General features: G+C 47.5%; 1 protein-coding gene across 2 annotated transcripts in view; it reads left to right on the top strand.

Moving 5' to 3' along the window:
* The window catches only part of LOC146869771 (class I histocompatibility antigen, Gogo-C*0203 alpha chain-like), a 320,615-nt gene that overhangs the window by 276,763 nt on the left and 23,761 nt on the right, over positions 1-20,091 (top strand). The window contains exon 6 of one of the 2 annotated variants that reach the window (XM_085614990.1): positions 6,225-6,254. The exons of the other annotated variant lie outside the window; for it this stretch is intronic. Within the exon in view, the coding sequence (XP_085471116.1) occupies positions 6,225-6,254 (30 nt within the window). The remainder of the gene's footprint in view (positions 1-6,224; positions 6,255-20,091) is intronic. 2 annotated transcript variants of the gene reach the window in all.

Raw genomic sequence — 20,091 nt, 5'->3', positions numbered from 1 at the left:
GCTGTGGTGTGATTGCAGTGCCCTGAGAGAGGGTACAAGGTACTGTGTGCTGTGGAATGATAGCAGTGCCATGATAGAGGGTACAAGGTACTGTGCGCTGTGGTGTGATAGCTGTGAACTGAGCGAGGGTCACAATTACTATTCTAACAACAGTCCTAGAATATTTGGGGAACAACCAACGTACCCCAAATATTCCAGGAGGCTTATTTAGTATTCCAACTCCAGTCCTGCAATATTTTGAGGAAAGTTCTGCCTCCCCCAAGTATTTTCAGGAATGGTTCAAAAGTAGTAATTTTGAATGGCAGAAAGTGCTACCCTGAGGGCACAGCTCAGGGCAAAAAACTAGGAATACCGTTCTCTGTACACCAGCAGGCAGGACACTATCAACAACCTCTTCAAAGACCACTACGTTAGAATGATTTAACCCTCATCGACCCAGCTATCTCTCCTATCACTCTAAGCTTGTCTTTGACCCCGTACAGCGCTCTGCTGTCTTAGTGGCTATAGAAATACCATACATGTACATACATACAAATGACTGTATGAACCTCCAAAACCACAGAGGAGAGGCCTCAGAAGATAGCTACTGCGGAAACCGACAAGAAGTCAGACAAAGGGGGAAAGACGAACAACCACTACCATGAAGAAAATACACAACAGATCCTAGAAATACAGCAGAGGATCATTGCAGGGTTCCTCGAGCTGAGAATCAAACTCAAGCAGATCTGTAAAGAGGGATCTGGACGCTCCTATGTTGACGTCACGAATGGCAGACGAACCACGATGCAGCAAAGATGGGATGTCAAAATGAACAGAGAAATATAAACTGAAATCAACAAAACATTGATCCAAGGTGAATTGAGACTAAGTGCTGGATTGAGAAGGGTACAGGGGAAAACTGTACAAGATCATACCTTTTACCACCGCCCGCCAACAGAGAGTCTCTCCACTAGAGGGGAACATAGGGGAGACTGTTAGTTACCAATATATTTAATTGAAGGAGATTTGCTGAGGCTCTCTTGGGGTGTGGGCGTTCAGAAATCATACTAAGAGGTTACACACGTAGGGCATAAAATAACTTGGAATGTCCGAGTAATGGGATGAGGTACTAAACCATTTAAGGTATACTTATATCACCGCTGAAGGGGTGTTCATACAGCTCTCCTACAAGAGACACATCTATGTGGGAAATAAATAATTGAGCTGCAGAAGAGATTGAGAGGCCATTCACATGCTGGAGGCTTTTTGTCATATATGGGAGAGATTTCGATGTTGATCCGACATGGGATCCCTTTCTCAAGCAGAGGACGCAAATATACAAAGAAGAGCGATATGTCCTATGGAAAGGAAGAGTAGACGGAATAGAAGTAGTGATAGGCAGTCTCCATTCCCCAAACACTGACCAGCATTGCTTTTGTGCAAAAATAACAACACTACATGCAAAATGGCCACAAACACGCTTATTACTAGAAAGAGACATTAACAGCATTCAAAATATTGATTTAGACAGATCCTGTCCTTAAGTAGCAAGGGCATCTTTGTCTAAAACAATGAAATCATTAATCAAATGGACCAATGGCTTGGAGCTGAAGGACACTTGAGGGGTATTACACCCAACAAAGAGGGAATTCTCCTGCTACAATCTAGTCCATGATCTGAGCACTCAATCAGATTACATACTCTGTTCACCTGAAATCCAAGAGACGATGCAGTGTGCGGAAAACCTGGGAAGATTCACTGCTGGAGAAGCTCAGAATTTTAATGGAAATACTGAATCAAAACACTTAATTGAATGGGAAGTCTTAGAAATGGGGGTCTCTGGTTGGCAGGTTTTTACCCTGTCCAAGTAGGGACCCTTCTTCCTAATCAAGATAAGGGGGATACACTTCTAAAATAACCCCTGCTCACTCCCTTAGTTGCTTGGCTTATCTCAGAGGCTGTGTGTAAAGTATTTGCACATAACCAGCAGCAATACAGTGAAAACACCACAAAAGGACACCACACCAGCTTTAGGAAAATATCCAATATTTTATCTTTGCAAACAAGACCAAAACGATAAGCATCCACCATACAGGTCTTCAAAATATCAGTAATCAAACATAGACTTTAAATACAATTCCTTGAAGTCGATAGCTCCATCCGGGGCTATCACAGGGTCGTGAAGAACAAATCCAAACAGTTCTGGCTGACTGCGGCGTCAAGGGCCAGCTACGGCATCTGGGAGACCCGCAAAACAGTACCTTTGGAAATGCAGGGTGTCGGTGACCTCTCGTTGAGCTCTGAATAGCTGACGTTGGCAAGCATCTGTTCCGGAGGTCGGTGCAGGAGTCGTGGGGACCTTGAAGTCGCATGCGTTGCAGATCGAACTCCTCGAGGTTGAAACAGGAACGTCGGTAGGCGTCGCCCCAATATTTATACCACATTTTCCTTTGTTCTCTTGTGGCAGAGAGACTCTTAACTCAGTCCAAACCAGTTCTGTTCTCTCTGGTCCAGTTTCCTCGCTGGAGGTGGAGACAGCATTGTGGAAGGTCTATTCAGTCCAGCCCTGACTAACCCAGGAAAGGCAGGACATGTCACACTCACACCAGTAAATGTCCTACCTTTCACATACATAGCAGCCTGCCCATGGGGGTACGCAGGGCTTGCCTGAGGGGTGCCTAACATGTAAGAAAAGGGAAGGTTTGGGCCTGGCAAGTGGATGCACTTGCCAGGTTGATATGGCAGTGTAAAACTGTGCGCAGACACTGCAGTGGCAGGTCTGAGATGCCTTTTCAGGGCTACAGGTGGGTGGTACAATCAGTGCTGCAGGCCCACTAGCAGCATTTGATGTATACGCCCCTGGCACACCTTGAGCACTTCCCTAGGGACATACCAGTAAATCAAAAAGGTCAAACAAGGAAACACCAATCCAAAAAAACACAATTTAGAGTAAGAGCACTAGCACTTTAAAACTGAACAGCAGTGAGAAAGTGCGCAGAGGCATTAAACCAGCAAAACAAAGTCCAACGTACCATCAAATACAGGAGGCCAGAAAGCAAAAAGACAGGGGAAACACGCCTAAAGATGCCAGGTCTAACACATGTCTGCTCCAGCTGAAAGTAGGGAGAACTACCCGACCACCTGAGAGTTCTCTTCAGTAAGGCGGAAGAACCTGGACAGACCATCAGCATTGGCGTGTTCTGTATCCACCATAAAGTCCATTCCCTGTAGGGAGATGGACCACCTCAACAGTTTTGGGTTCTCACCCCTCATCTGCATTAACCATCTGAGGGGCCTGTGGTCTGCCTGAACTCAGAGGTGAGTCCCAAACAGGTAGGGTCTTAACTTCTTAAGGGGCATATTATCAAGCACGGCGTTAAAATTATCGCCGCTTTAGCGGCAGAAAACTGCAGAGAATTCCCATAGAAGCCCATGTTCTGGTGTCAACATGGGCTTCTATGGGAATTCTCAAGGGCATATTATCAAGCCCATTATCGCCGCTGTAGCGGCAGTTTTCTGCCGCTAAAGCGGTGATAATTATAATGCCGTTTCTTGTTAATATGCCCCAAGTTCCCAGACCACAGCAAAAACTTCTTGCTCTATTGCACGCGACCTATGTTCCCGGGGTAGTAGTCTCCTGCTAAGGAAGAATACAGGGAGGACTAAGCCTCTTTCGTTCAGTTGTGAGAGCACTACTCCCATGCCAAAAGATGCCAGGTCTAACAGTAAGTATTTAAAACTGTAGTCAGTGGCCATTGTATAGTTACAACATGTGAGTGCCTACCTTGTATAAATTTTTCATGCAGGTGGCTGGCCACGTGTAATAAGTGTAAAAGGCATGTAAAAAAATCACAAAGTTTTGGCCACCCCTTTTTTGCACCCTGTGCCTATCTTTTGTAAAGGTAAAAGGAGTGAGTACTCGATTAAAATGTCAAAGAAAACTGCAAAAGAAGTGTACGGGGAAACTGGAGTTACAAGTAAGTAACCTCATTCTTACCCCACATTAGGTCTTTCTTGACCAAAGATACTGTGACCTTCTTACCCCGCTTTAAGGCGACTCCCAGAAGAATGTACAGAGTGAGGCATTCTATGTCTGGAGAGCTTGGCAGCCTTGGGGCACAGGGGCCCAGACACCCCCATGTATCCATAGAAAGGATTTAACAGTAACCAAAGTAGCCACAGAGTGCCCTACATATGCCCATGTCCAAAAACATGCTGATCCCCACATTTTATGGCGGGTAAAAAAAAATTACTTTTAACTGAGGAACGGTTACCATGTGACATGGATGAGGGGGTGTGAACAGTGCCACTATCCTGGTCTGCGCCTTGTGACGAGACGTGAAATCCTTGCACTGGAGGCAATATGTTAATCTTGGAGAGCACTCCTTGTGGGGAGATTTGAGGTCACTGAAACAATGAGTTTGCGTTGGGGTTCTGCCACTTTTTCGACATAGCCCCAACGCAAAATCCTTGTTGGTATTTACAAAGCCACTCATTTGTCGTTATGTGTAACTTTGTGTTATTGTGCGCCAGGTAGGCTTTCCATGGCTTGTGCATGCAGGCATCAAGAAATCTACTTGCCCACTCACTATGGCGAGCCATATTTTATGAGAGCAAGCTATTTTTAGGGGCTACTGGCGTATGTTTATTTCTCCCCGTTATTTCCTCTTTTCATGTGTGCCACTCTGCTGCACATGAAGGTGGTCCTTCCTGCACAAAATCTGTCCTGCCCAAAACGCAGACACCTTTGCACCCTGGATGAAGGCAGCCCAAAGGATGCCAGCGCCTGTGGAGAGCAGAAATGCTGCATTTCTTTGAATAGATGCCTCAGTTCTGCTCTCCTCAGGTGTCATAACACCGTGCAGCAACTTTGCTTGCGGCAGTGTTTTGCAGCATTTCTTTGTAAATATGCCCGTAGAGGCTGGTTTACAAATAAAGTGGCAAATCTGCACCCATAGAAGTACTCCTTGAACGGATGCAATTATACTACTGTTTAGAGTACGCAAACATTAGCAGTTGTACGCTTGGAAAGCTGCTCCACTCTCCGGTTTCCAGGCATACTACGGACAATCAAGCACCCGAACGGGAATGAGACAGATGTTTGCAAACAGTCTAACCACTGCCAATCCCTTGGGGTAGTAATCCAAAGCATTGTTGTTTGCCCGCTGGGCCACTGTAGACTAAGGGGCCTTACTTAGGATTTAGCAGATGGAGTAAAGGCAGAAGGTGGCGGAGAACTTTACTACCTTTACTCCTCCCACCAAATGTAGAGATGTTCGACAGCTCAGCAGACATCGCTATACATTGGCAGGCACCGCTGTCATGGCGGCTCCTGTCAGTGTAGGAAACGTTTAATGGATGACTCCATCAAATATGGTGGCTGGCCGTCAAAGATTTCCAAAGTTTGATGTTTTTCAGAAACAAATTCCAAAAGCTGGAGATTGTTTAAAAAAAATAATGACCCCCACAACAGTTTTCTACCATGGAGTGGGGTAATTTTTCTTTTTTTTACTCTCCCTCACCGCCAGGATACACCTGGTAGTGACGAAGTGTAAAAAAAATATATATATAGGGTCAGACGGCTTATTTTAATGGCAACTACTCCATCAGGTCGTCGAAGGAAGCTTTATCTGGACGTAGTAAAAAATTACTCCGTCAGCGTAAAACTTGCAGTGTACCCAATTCAAAATCAGGTGGGCAGACCTTGAGTTTGGCGGGTTTCTACAGAGTACCCGTCCACCAAACTCTAAATCAGCCACAGATATCTACCTAATGCAAATCCCTATTGACCCTAATTTCTAAATTTCGTATTTGTAAAGCACGACTACTCAGCACTAAGGGTTTCAAGGTGCTGGGGGCTGTCGGGGAGATTAAGTGAGCTATTGCCCAGAGTCGCATAATGTTGAGCTGAGCTACCACCAGCGCTGGGGATCGAACCGTGACCCCAGTGCTCCGGAGTCAGACGCTCTGCCTGCTGCACCACACCTCTCTCTTCTCCTTATGGGAACAGTTCATCCAGGACCTTAGTCACGTCACACATTCACCCTGTGGGCCACTACCTTTTAGTTGGGAAATGTGAGATTTACACCCCAAATCTCCCTGACTTTGCTACGCCCCTGAGCTGCCATTCCCTGACCTCTCTCTGCTCCAACCTCCTAATACAAAGATTTGTAATCCCCCAGTAAGAGGATAGGCTGAGTGACCCCTGTGACCTTAATACTGGCGAAATGTGTTTTATTTTTCAGGAAAATCTACCTATACTGCGGCAAACCAAGGTGAGTGACTCCTGACTTGTTTGTGGTGAGTTTTGCTCGTTCTCTGACAGTAATTAAGAGAAGACACGGAATGTTCTCATGATTGTTAAATGACGGAGTGAAGAGAATATTGGCAAAGAAACCAGAACATCTTCAGTGAAACCAGGAAGTCTTTCTGTGTCAGAAACTGTGCTTATTGTCAGAAAAGCGTCCATGGGGTGAGGGGTGGGGTTTACAAGCTGTGTGTGTGTACTTTTGATACAGTTTTCCCCATCAAACTGGACTTTTAAAAACAGCTCCTAGAGGGCATCACATTGTCATGATACTGTAATGCAACTAAACACGTAGTCCTTAGAGGGAGCTTCAGTGAACCACCTTTGGGCCTTTCAGACTATAATGAATACAGCCATATGCATGGCCCCTAGAGAGAGCTTCAATCCACCACCTTTAGGCCTTTCAGGCCATGATGAATACAACCACAGGCATGGCCCCCGGAGAGAGCTTCAATGCACCACCTTTAGGCCTTTCAGGCCTCGATGAATACAACCATACACATGGCCCCCGGAGAGAGCTTCAATGCACTACCTTTAGGCTCTCAGGCCTTAATGAATACAACCATACGCATGACCCCTGGAGAGTGCTTCAATGCATCACCTTTAGGCCTTTCAGGCCATGATGATACAACCATAGGCATGGCCCGGGAGGGAGCTGCAATGCACCACTGTTAGACCTGGCACCTTAGCGTGGGTCTCCCTTCCATTTTTTGCTGTTGCCTCATGTGTTTGTGCTGGTTATAGATGCTTTGGGTACTGTGCCACTGCTGTCCAGTGCCACAGTGCAAGTGCTCCCTATGGTAAATTGATGTATGGATTAGTGACTCCATGATTGGTTGATTTGGTTTGCTTGTCAGACCCTAGTACAGTGCAGTGAGTGTGCCCAGGGCTTGTAAATCAAATGGTGCTAGTGGGCTTGCAGCACTGGTTGTGCCACCCACAGAAGCAACTTGTAAAGTGTGTCTGAGGTCTGCCATTGCATGCTGACTTGGCAAGTGCACCCACTTGCCAGTCCCTAAACCTTCCCTTTTCTACATATTAGTCACCCCTATGGTAGGCCCAAGGGCAGGGTGCATTGTAGGTAAAAGGTAGGACAATCCCTGATGTGTGTGGCCTAATAGTGAATTACAGCCATTTTCGTTTTTAACTATTGCAAGGCTACCTGTTCCCCATAGGCCAGAATGGGCAGTTTGATTATTACATCTTATAATCCTAACTGACTCTGGGAACTGGGTAGAAATTAGAGACAGGATGAGTCAGCACAGGGCTGAATAGAGAGATCTGCATGCAGATGGGAGGAAGGAGTTGCACCGGGGACCTGAATAGGGCTGTGCCTTCCCTCCATAATGCTGGCTCCACCTCCTGTGGTGCGTCTGATGTCCCTGCCCTACACTGTGAAAGGAAAGAAGGAGTCTTGTCAACAAAGTGCTCTAGGACTGACCAGAACTGGTTTGGACTAGGCAAAGGCCTCTCTGCCTTCAGAGAACAAAGAGAAACTGTGGATAAAAAGGGGGACCCAGACCCCAGAACTTTATATCACTTTTGGGAAACAAGAAGAAACCTTTGCTGAGGAGAGGAACCAGAGAGACTGAGGAGAGACTATCCCTAAGCGTGAGGGATTGGCCTGCAGTGGTTGCCAAACTGCCAAAGAGAGGAGAAAAGAACTGTGTGTGTACTTTCATCAACTTGTAAAGGATCTCCAAGGGCTTGAGAGAGAACTTGCCTCCTGACCGAAGTCTGAGGGCTATTAGACTTCACCAATCCTCTGGGTACCGCTTCTGGAAACGCTGTTTCAGTTGCCACAGAGGAAGGGAGATGCGACCGACTCCGTCACCGACTCCGTCAACCGGCTCTGTGTCCTGACGGCACCGCAAAGGGCACCATCCGCATCTTGCACGTAACCCTGGTCTCACCGATGACCGCCGCCGCCACCACCGAGCCGTTGCTTCCACAGTGACATGTGGACACCACACTTCGCACCGCCTCGCTTCACTCAGCCGTCCTGGTCTCACCGACGCAGTCGCAGCTGCTGACTTCGACACTCGAGACCGCATCATGGATGGGGGCCGTCCCGAAGACATCATCTGCCTGCACCGCATCGAGAAGACACCGCGTCTTGCAACGCTTCCATCTTGCAACGCAACCGTTGCAACATCCGTCTCGCACACCCATGTCAGCTGCAACAAGTAAGGTACTGTTACCGAGTCAGTCTACGCTTGTGCTGGCCCGTACCAATGCGGTCAGCTGGATTTGCTAGACTCTGTTATTTTCAGCATCACGGTAGCCCCGGACGGAGCTACTGACTCATACGAACTTTGATTTTCAAGTATTCCTACAAAGAGCGTTATTTTTGATACAGTATTGTGGATTTTTATCGTTTATGGTCATGTGATAAGTCTATATAAAAATACAGATTTTTAATATACAACCTGTGTGGTGCCCATCTGCAGTGTTGTCACTGGGTTACTGTATGTGTTCACAAATGCTTTACACACTGCCTCTGAGACAAGCCTGTCTGCTCGTGCCAAGCTACCAAGGGGGTGAGCAGGGGTTATTTTAGGGGTGTACCCCCTTGCCCTGACTAGACGCAAGGGTCCCTATTTCGTCAAAGGTACCTACCTCTACCAACTAGAGACCCCCAAATCTAACAACCACCTTTGGGCCTTTCAGGCCATGATGAATACAATGATACACATGGCCCCGGAGGGAGCTTTAATGCACCGCCTTTAGGCCTTTCAGGCCATGATGAATACAACAATAGGCATGACCCCTGGAGAGAGCTTCAATGCACCACCTTTAGGCCTCTCAGGCCATGATGAATACAACCATACGCTTAGCCCCTCAGAGAGCTTCAATCCACCACCTTTAGGCCTTCCCGGCCACAATGAATGCAACCATACGCATGGCCCCTGGAGAGAGCTTCAATGCACCACCTTTAGGCCTCTCAAGCCATGATGAATACAACCCAACGCAGGGCCCCGGGAGAGAGCTTCAATGCACCATCTTTAGGCCTTTCAGGCCATGATGAATACAACCATATGCAAGGCCCCCGGAGAACGCTTCAATACACCACCTTTAGGCCTTTCAGACCCTAATAAATACAACCATACGCATGGCCCCCGTAGAGAGCTTCATTGCACCACCTTTAGGCCTTTCAAGCCATTATGAATACAACCATACGCATGGCCCTAGAGAGAGCTTCAATACTTCACCTTCAGTTCTTTCAGGCCGTGATGAATACAACCATGCGCATGGCCCTGCAGAGAACTTCAATGCACCATATTTAGGCCTTTCACCCCATGATGAAAACAACCCTATGCATGGCACCTAGAGAGAGTTTCAATGCACCATCTTTAGGCCTTTCAGGCCATGATAAATACAACCATGCGCATGGCCCCTGGAGAGAGCTTCAATGCACCACCTTCAGGCCTCGGAGGCCACAACGAATACAACCATACGCACGGGCCCCTGCAGAGAGCTTCAAAACACCACCTTTAGGCCTTTCAGGCCATGATGAATACATTCATACGCATGGACCCTGGAGAGAGCTTCAATGCACCACCTTTAGGGCTTTCAGGCCACGAGGAATACAACCATACACATGGCCCCTGGAGAGAGCATCAATGCACCACCTTTAGGTCTTTCAGGCCACAATGAATACAACCATACGCATGGCCCCTAGAGAGAGCTTCAATGCACCACCTTTAGGGCTTTCACCCCATGATGAATACAATCATACGCATGGCCCCTGGAGAGAGCTTCAATGCACCACCTTTAGGCCTTTCACCCCATGATGAATACAATCATACGCATGGCCCCTGGAGGGAGCTTCAGTGCACCACCTTTAGGCCTTTCACCACATGATGAATACAACCATACGCATGGCCCCTGGAGAGAACTTTAATGCACCATCTTTAGGGCTTTCAGGCCATGATGAATACAACCATATGCATGGCCCCCGGAGAGAGCTTCAATACACCACCTTTAGGCATTTCAGGCCACTATGAATGCAACCATACGCATGGACCCTAGAGAGAGCTTCAACGCATCGCCTTTAGGCCTTTCATGCCATGTTGAATACCACCATATGCATAGCCTCAAAGAGACGTTCAACGCACCACCTTTAGCCCTTTCAGGCCATAATTAATACAGTCATATGCATGGCCCTGGAGAGAGCTTCAGTGCACCACCTTTAGGCCTTTCCGGCCACAATGAATACAACCATACGCATGGGCCCTGGAGAGAGCTTCAATGCACCACCTTTAGGCCTTTCAGGCCATAATGAATACAGTTATACGTATGGCCCTCGGAGAGAGCTTCAGTGCACCGCCTTTAGGCCTTTCCGACCACAATGAATACAACCATACGCATGGGCCCTGGAGAGAGCTTCAATGCACCACCTTTAGGCCTTTCAGGCCATAATGAATACAGTTATACGTATGGCCCTCGGAGAGAGCTTCAGTGCACCGCCTTTTTGGCCTTTCAGGCCATAATGAATACACTCATAGGCATGGCCCCAAGAGAGAGCTTCAATGCACCACCTTTAGGCCTTTCTGGCCATGATGAATACAACCATACGCTTGGACCCCGGAGAGAGCTTCAATGCACCACTTTTAGGCCTTTCAGGCCACGATGAAAACAACCATACACATGGCCCCTGGAGAGAGCTCAATGCACCGCCTTCAGGCCTTTCCAGCCATGATTAATACAATCATACGCATGGCTCCAGGAGAGAGCTTCAATGCACCACCTTTAGGCCTTTCAGGCCATGACGAATACAACCATACGCATGGCTCCCGGAGAGAGCTTCAATGCACCACCTTTAGGCCTTTCAGGCCATGATGAATACAACCATACGCTTGGACCCCTGAGAGAGCTTCAATGCACCACCTTTAGGCCTCTCAGGCCACGATGAAAACAACCATACACATGGCCCCTGGAGAGAGCCTCAATGCACCACCATTAGGCCTTTCAGGCCATAATGAATACAGTTATACATATTGCCCCCGGAGAGAGCTTCAGTGAACCACCTTTAGGCCTTTCAGGCCATAATGAATACAACCATACGCTTGGCCCCCGGAGAGAGCTTCAATGCACCACCTTTAGGCCTTTCAGGCCACGATGAAAACAACCATACACATGGCCCCTGGAGAGAGCTTCAATGCACCACCTTTAGGCCTTTCAGGCCATGATGAATACAACCATACGCATGGCCCCAGGAGAGAGCTTCAATGCACCACCTTTAGGCCTTTCAGGCCATGAGGAATATAACCATTTGCATGGCCCCTGGAGAGCTTCAATGCACCACCTTTAGGCCTTTCACCCCATGATGAATACACCCATACGCATGGCCCCTGGAGGGAGCTTCAATGCGCCACCTTTAGGCCTTTCACCCCATGATCAATACAATCATACGCATGGCCCCTGGAGAGAGCTTCAATGCACCACCTTTAGGCCTTTCACCCCATGATGAATACAATCATACGCATGGCCCCTGGAGGGAGCTTCAGTGCACCACCTTTAGGCCTTTCACCACATGATGAATACAACCATACGCATGGCCCCTAGAGAGAACTTTAATGCACCATCTTTAGGGCTTTCAGGCCATGATGAATACAACCATACGCATGGCCCCCACTGAGAGCTGCAATGCACCGCCTTTAGGCCTTTCAAGCCACTATGAATGCAACCATACGCATGGCCCCTAGAGATAGCTTCAACACACCACCTTTAGGCCTTTTAGCCCATAATGAATACAATCATATGCATGGGCCCTGGAGAGAGCTTCAATGCACCACCTTTAGGCCTTTCAGGCCATGATGAAAACAACCATACACATGGCCCCTGGAGAGAGCTTCAATGCACCGCCTTCAGGCCTTTCCAGCCATGATTAATACAGCCATACACATGGCCTCTGGAGAGAGCTTCAATGCACCACCTTTAGGCCTTTCAGGCCATGACGAATACAACCATACGCATGGCTCCCGGAGAGAGCTTCAATGCACCACCTTTAGGGCTTTCAAACCATGATGAATACAACCTTAAGCATGGCCCCTGGAGAGAGCTTCAATGCACCACCTTTAGGCCTTTCAGGCCGTGATGAATACAACTTTAAGCATGGCCCCTGGAGAGAGCTTCAATGCACCACCTTTAGGGCTTTCACCCCATGGTGAATACAACCATATGCATGGCCCCTGGAGAGAACTTCAATGCACCATCTTTAGGGCTTTCAGGCAATGATGAATACAACCATACGCATGGCCCCCCATAGAGAGCTTCAATGCACCACCTTTAGGGCTTTCAGGCCATGATGAATACAACCATACGCATGGCCCCTGGAGAGAGCTTCAATGCACCAACTTTAGGCCTTTCCCCCCATGATGAATACAACAATACGCATGGCCCCTGGAGAGAACTTATATGCTACGGTGGAGTTCCACGCCTCCACGTAGCACCTGAGAACCGTGTTGCCCCTCCCCCTCTAGAGGTCAATGATGGCGGCCGCCGCCGCGGGGCGTCTGCCGGTTCGTGCTGTGGCTGTGCGGTTTCCACCCCTGTCTTTACCTGTCTTCTTTGAGCCGGAGTCGGAGCCGGTGCCAGAGTCTCTTTTGTATCCCAGGCGGGGAAAAAACTGAACTATGGAAACATCAACTACGGTGGTGAGGAGTTGAGATTGCACCGGCTCTGATTTCCCCGCTTGAGCGCTGTTTTCGGTGTTTTCGCTGTTGGCACCGAGGGAGACGAGGCTCACAGCTGTTCTTTGTCAGCTCTCTGTTCCCTGCTGGCGGATTGGAATCTGACTGCTGCCTTGCCCGTGGATAATATGCTCTGGTATTGATTGAGGCTGTGGCAGGCATTAAGCGAATAAGCAAGGGAAGAGGCGGTCCGGAGCTCCCGTCACCTGGGAGGGAACACGCAACGGTATTGCTGCCATGGACTGGTTGGAATAGAGCCGCCTCAGCTCTTGCCTCCTGCTTTTGCCAAATCTTGTATTCAGTGAGTAAACCACTCTAAGTAGCTACTCTTTCCCAAAAGTTCTCGAAGGGGGAATACTGTTATCTTCGGTGGGGACAGGCAAGGAAAGGGGATAGAAAGAAGCGGGAAAGGGGAAGAAAAAACAAGTTTTCAGCGATAAGCGAGCGGCGTGAATCCCCGGAATTTTTGAACAATAATAGAAGCACGCATTATGGGAAAGCTATTAAATGCTCGCATCAAAGCTAAGCAACGCCGACAGCAGGCAAAGGAGGCAGCGGCAAGGTTAATAGATGGATCTGCCTCCAAGGAAGATGATTTGGTACGTTCAACAGAGAGCTCAGAGGCCGAGGACATATTAATAGAAAACTTAGTTCAATTGAATATGAGGGGTGAACTTAATGTTTCACATCCTGAAGATCATTCTAAGACTCACAAACCCACTCAACCTCCCCTATTGCATCCTCCGTCTAAGCAATTTCCCCTGTTCGCTAAAAAATCACTTCTTCTCTCGCCCAATAAAGCGCCCTCTTTGATGTCTCCGAACTTGGAATCAGGCCAGATTCAGCATGCTGGCACAAATAGTCCGAGTCTGGCGGCAAACACCTCCATAAGCCCTGCTCCTTCTGTTGTTCTTACATCTGATTCAAAAGAAAAAAAGATAACAACGGATGTTAAAAAAGAAGATGTAAGGAGCACAACAACACAGCCTTCTGAAGTCTCTGACAGGGGATGTGAAGGGGTGGTGGCTGACCCCTTAGGCCCTTTGTTAGAAATGGACACAGAGACTGAGGTTGAAATGAGGATGTCTGTGAAGGATATGCTGAACCTAATCCTGGATGAAGTGAGAGATATCAAGAGGTCGCAAAACGCTGAACTAACAGCGATTCATCAGAGACTGGACAAAATGGATAAAATCGAGGAACTAGTTTCTACTTTTCTAGCTCGTTTACTTGAGGCAGAGGAGAGGATCTCTTCTCTAGAGGACCAAATGGTTGAGGTAAAGCAGGAGTCCAAAGATGTCTCTAAAATACCAAAGGCTCTCGAGATCAAATTGGACGATTTGGAGAACTATAAAAGAAGGTCCAATCTACGAATAGTGGGTGTTCCCGAAGGAATTGAAGGGACAGAAATGCTTGTATGGGTGACCACGTTTCTTCATCAGGTGGTGATACCAGAGCATAAAGATGATCTCACTATCACCAGAGTTCACCGGGTTCCTGCTCGCCCATTCCCGAATTCAACTCTCTCGCGAACTATTCTGCTAAATTTTGTAGATGTCAGGATTAAGGAGCGAATTTTATCTAAGGCAATCCAGCAAAGGCAGTTCCCCGTGAATGACACAGTGAAATGCCGAATCTTCTCTGATATGTCTGCAGCGGCGGCGAGACGTAGGAAGGAGTTCGTTAAAATCTTACAACTATTCAAAGCTCAGAGTACTGATTAAAGGGAAATTCTATATGCTATCGGATGTGGAGGAAGCACAGGCGTTGCTCCATGGAATTTAAAATGACTAGTCTGAACTTAAGACTTAGTACTTGTATGCCTCTTGTGAAAATTGGATTATTCACGAATGTTCTTTTTTTTTTTTTTTTTCTTCTCTATACTTCTATGTTCGATAATCCTTATTAGTCTCTGGGGGGGGGTCACGGCCTTGGGGCCAAGGGGCGTAATTTCATGACACCCCAATGTTAAGGGAAAGGTTCCTGTGGCGAGCGTGGGTAGAGTCAGGTAGCGTTAGGAGGGTGCCACAGGTTATAGGGGGGGATGGGTTGGGTAAAAAAGTTAAAAATGAAGTTCTTGGCAAATTCTCTGCTGTTTTTATTTTCGTTGCTTTGACAATAGTTGGAGATAAACGTGGTTTTTGTGTTGGATTTTTTGGTGAACACTGATCAGGGTATTGATTGTCTAAAATGAGATTGGATAAAAGAGAAAAAAAAATGTGTGTTATTGGCTCTAAGTAAGGGCTGTAATGATGACTAAAATAAGCTTGAAAATTATTTCTTTTAATGTGAACGGCCTAAATAATAAGAAGAAAATGCGGGCAATAGAGACATGGATTCTGACTGAAAATCCCGCAGTCATATTTTTGCAAGAAACACATATCTCTATCTCAAAAGCCGATAATTTCTCTATGTTTAAGGGGTAGGCCTCCTATCGGGGCTTTTCCTTTTTTTCTGAGTCACAGAGAGGAGCCGCACTTTTTCTCAATAGGAGATTAGAGGCGGAGATGATTCAAACTGATGCGGATAGACAGGGTAGGTGGTGCTGGGCCACATGTAAATTAAGGAATAGACCATCGCACATTACCTTTGTAAGTTTTTATGCCCCTTTGAATGATAGTCCTGCAATATATGATGAAATGTTTCAGTCCCTACTGATGGTTGGTGGGGATATTGTGATCGGAGGGGACTTTAATATTCTCATGAAGCCGAATCTAGATTCCACCACTGGTGGGAAAAAGCAGTTGAAACCTAAATCATTTCAGACAATTATGAATAATGTAAGGACTCTCGATCTTGTTGATCCTTGGCGCTTTCTAAATCCTTATAAAAGAGATTATACCTGTTGGTCGGGAAGGTATAAGTCATTTTCTCGCATTGATTTTCTTCTGGTTTCTTCAAAATTTAAAACCCGGCATCATCGGATGTAACACAAGGGCTTTTCCGACCATGCGATGTTAGTGGCTGAGTTTGTGCTAGATGAAAGCACGAATACTCAGAGACGATGGGTCTTTAATAAATCTTATTTGTCTGATGAAATTTGGGTTACTTCTCTCAAAATTGAGATTAGGGAATATATTGAACGAAATATGGGGACAGCTCCTATCCATATTGTTTGGGACTCACTAAAGGCATTTATTCGGGGGGCAGCTATAGGAAGGGATGCAAAGGAATCAGTTATCTATAGGGACACTAAGAATCAATTGCAGCAAAAAATACAGGTTTTAGTAGATCAAATGTACCATAATCCCTCTCCTAAGATACAGAATCAATTAACTGCCGCAAAACGGGAGCTGAATGCACATTACTTCGCAAGAAGTGAGGACATTTTTTGCAGACAAGCCCAAAAAATATACGAGCACAGTAATTTCACGGGTAAATTTTGGGCGTGGCAGGTTAAAGAACGAGCTGCAGCTAATTTAATTTGATCTCTTAAATCTCCAATCAGTGGTGTGGATACTTCAGACGCAGGAGAGATTGGGGCAATTATGTTGTCCCATTATGAGAATATCTACACCTCACATCATACCACTGATCAGTGGAGATTAAACGATTTTTTAGATAAATATTGTCTCCCCACTCTTTCCCAGCTAGATCAAGAAGCAATGGTGTCACCATTTTCGTTTGATGAATTAGAGATTGTAGTTAAAAGTCTTCCTCATGGCAAGGCCTGCGGTCCAGATGGTCTCCCAGCTGAATTTTTCGTTATGTTTTTTAGTTCTCTTTCTGAGTTACTTCTTTTATTAGCTATTTCTATGCTGGAGGGCGGTCCAATTCCAGCGTCCTTTTACGATGGAACTGTGGTCAGTTTCTTGAAAAAGGGAAAGGAAGCTAAGGACCCAAATTCTTATAGGCCCATCACATTACTGAATTCAGACTATAAAATTATTACAAAATTGCTCTCTATTCGTTTTAATTATGTCTCTTCGCAACTGATTCACGCAGATCAGAATGGCTTTATTGCTGGCCGCCAACTAATTACTAACACACATTATCTGATTGAGGCATTAGATTATTTTGAAATTCGGAAGTTTCCAGCTTTAGTTCTCCTTTTAGATGCAGAAAAGGCTTTTGATTTGGTGGTCTGGGATACACTTTTTTTTATTTTACAACATTTTGGTATTCCCCTTCAAATTATTCCCCTAATTAGAAATTTATATCAGGGGGCAAAAGCTCATATTCTTGTTAATTCATGTATGGTGGGCTCGATTTCAGTGCAAAGAGGGACGAGGCAAGGCTGCCCATTATCTCCCGTCCTTTTTGCTTTTTTTATTGAGCCTTTAGCAGTCGCAATCAGAAAAAGTAAGGATATTCTTCCGCCTATTGCTTGCATGGATAATATCAAATTATACGCAGATGATATTATGTTGTTGCTGAAACCTGAGATGCATACGCAAATACAGGTTTTTTCGGTATTTACAGAATTTGAAGCACTGGGGGGGGGGGGGGGGTACCGAATTAACAAGAAGAAAACTGAGATTTTAATCTCTGGTAAGAATCACGCTGAATTGCACCCAGATATTCAGAGCTGTGTTAATAATAGACCCAAAAGGTATCTGGGTGTCTTTTTTTCGCCTTTAGTCCGTGATTTGTATACGTTGAATTTCGAGCCCCTGATTCAAAAAGTGTTTTCACAATGGAATCCATTGCCTTTATCCATTCTGGGCCGGGTGGCACTAATTAAAATGTCTGTACTCCCCTTATTTAATTTTTTGTTTTCTACCATTTCTTGCTCCCTTCCAGGCTCGTTTTTTTCAAAAGTCGAGTCTTTATTTTCTGCCTTTGTCTGGGCTAAATAGACTCCTCGAATAGCTATTAATACCTTATATTTAGATAAGGAACAAGGAGGTCTTGGTCTGCCAAGTTTGAAAGACTATTACTACGCATACTTTGCACAGTATCTTTCAAGATGCAAACATCCAACACCCAGAGAGGCTTTGTTTATAAACTTTTTTTTTTACTTAATGTGTAAAGAGACCAAAATTCCCTCTCCATTTCCGATATTTAATTTTTTTTTTTTAACATGTTTTTTATTGCAACATTTTCAGCAACATAACCATCGGGGCAACCGGCACCCCCTACAATCTCCGGTCATATTCCTCGGTTTAGCAACGCACACAGCCATTCAGCCCACATCCCGGAGGCCGGGCGGCATAGATGGATAGTTAAGCAATGGAACACAACTATCGCCTCACAGCGGTGCCTGGTGCATGCCCCATGGGAGCCTCTGCTTTTCTGTCCCACCAGCTACATTCTTCACCCAACTCAGTGTAGCATTACCCTCCCACCGCAGGAACTCCCCCCCCTCCCATCCCGCCCCCCCCAACTGCTGCTGCTGCGGGCCCCTCCAGTGGTCCCTAACTCTAGTTCGTGCCAGCTATCTGGGGTACATCTATTGTCCTCAGCCTCAAGGAACTCCGTTCTCCTCACGCTCCCGTTCCGCTCGCTCGAGCCGGCAATCCTGCAGGGCCTGCTTGATCTGCTCCCATGCCCTTACCCACTCCAGCCCCGCTTCATTGTCCGTCCTAATCGCTTGGCGCCTTCTGACTTCACTCTCACATCCTGACCATTTTAGTAACTCGGAGAGCCACCGCCCGATCGATGGGCCCTCCCGGGACTTCCAGTGCCACGTAATCTCTCTCTGGGCCAACATAAGCCCCAAGTCTATAAATTTACTCGTCACTTTTGTCTTTGTTGTGTGAGGGAACCAGAGCAGCAGGCACGCCCCCATATCAAACTCGACCTCCCTATCCGTCGCAGTATTCAAGATCTCTCCCACCTCAGCCCAATACGACCCGAGCTTCGGGCACCCCCACAGCATATGCTCTAGTTCAGCTCCCAGTGTGAAGCAGCGCGGGCAAGCAGCCTCCTGCACCTTAAAGTGCCGGCTAATCTTTCCCGGGGTCAAATACGCCCTGTGAACGATGAAGAAGTGCACCTGCTGAAAGCGGGCATTCCCGCTACCCTTCCACGTCCTCCGCATGACGTGGCTCCAGACCGTGTCCGGAATGGGTTTACCTATGCTTTCCTCCCACCGCTCCTTTAGTGCCGCAAGCGGCTCCAACCCCTCCTGCAGCAGTCTAGCCTGTAGGCATGTCACCGCCTTGATCGTGCCCGCCGCCATTGCCACGTACTGGCAGGTTAGCGCCACAGTGGGCTCCTCCAGCCCCTTCCTCCAGTGTTTCTGTATTGCCGCGCTCACCGCCGCGTGCAGGAGATAACTCCCATCCGGGAGGCCAAACTGCTCCTGCAGAGCCCCGAAGGGGGCCAGCGCCCCATCGATATAGAGGTCCCCCACCATCTGCAACCCCAGCTCCTCCCATTCCGCTAGCGGGGACCAATCGCCTCCATGCGGCAGCGCCGTCAGCATCCCCAGCGGGAGCTCCGGTGCATAAGGTCTCACCGTCTTTGCTCTCCGCATGCTCCTCTGCCAGCATAGCCGGAGAGTCCTCTCCTCAATGGATAAGTCTCTCAGGTCTAACTTCTGTTGCATGATTATGCAAGACAGGACATGTCTCTGGATGCCCGTCCCCCGTCCCGGCTCCGGGCCCCGGAATACTCTGGCCACATTCTGTGTCAGCACTTGTAGTTGCGCCGCCAGGTAGTACAACTCAAAATCGGGGACCGCCAGTCCTCCCTCTAGTTTAGGCCGCATCAGTATCGTCAGGGCTACTCGTCTCCGTCCCGTCCCCCATAGGAAGCTGATGATCTGCGACCTTAGCTCTTTAAAGATCCTCTGCGGGATCCATATCGGCAGTGTGCGGAAGTAATAGAGCAGTCGGGGCAGGGCCACCATCTTCAGCAACGCGACCCGGCCCAGGACCGAGAGCGGGAGGGCGGCCCAGAAGGCCATGCATCCCTTCAGAGCCCGTATACAACGCCCTACATTACCGTCCAACAGATTTTCGACGTCGTGGTATATCCGGACGCCCAGGTAGGTAAAGCATTTGGCCTCCCATACTACATCCCGAGTGGGAGGGCAATACGGGACCCCTGCCCGCAGCGGGAAAACGCAGGTTTTGGTCCAGTTGACCTTGAGGCCCGAGAGCTCGCCAAAGCGCGAGAGCATCTCCACAGCCCCGTCCAGGGCGTCCCCGGAGTCCTCCAGGT

Source organism: Triturus cristatus, chromosome 1_1, assembly GCF_964204655.1.
Source record: "Triturus cristatus chromosome 1_1, aTriCri1.1, whole genome shotgun sequence".
Lineage (NCBI taxonomy): Eukaryota > Metazoa > Chordata > Amphibia > Caudata > Salamandridae > Triturus > Triturus cristatus.
The sequence above is the reverse complement of the archived record's forward strand: the minus strand, read 5'-3'. Positions and strand labels throughout refer to the sequence as shown.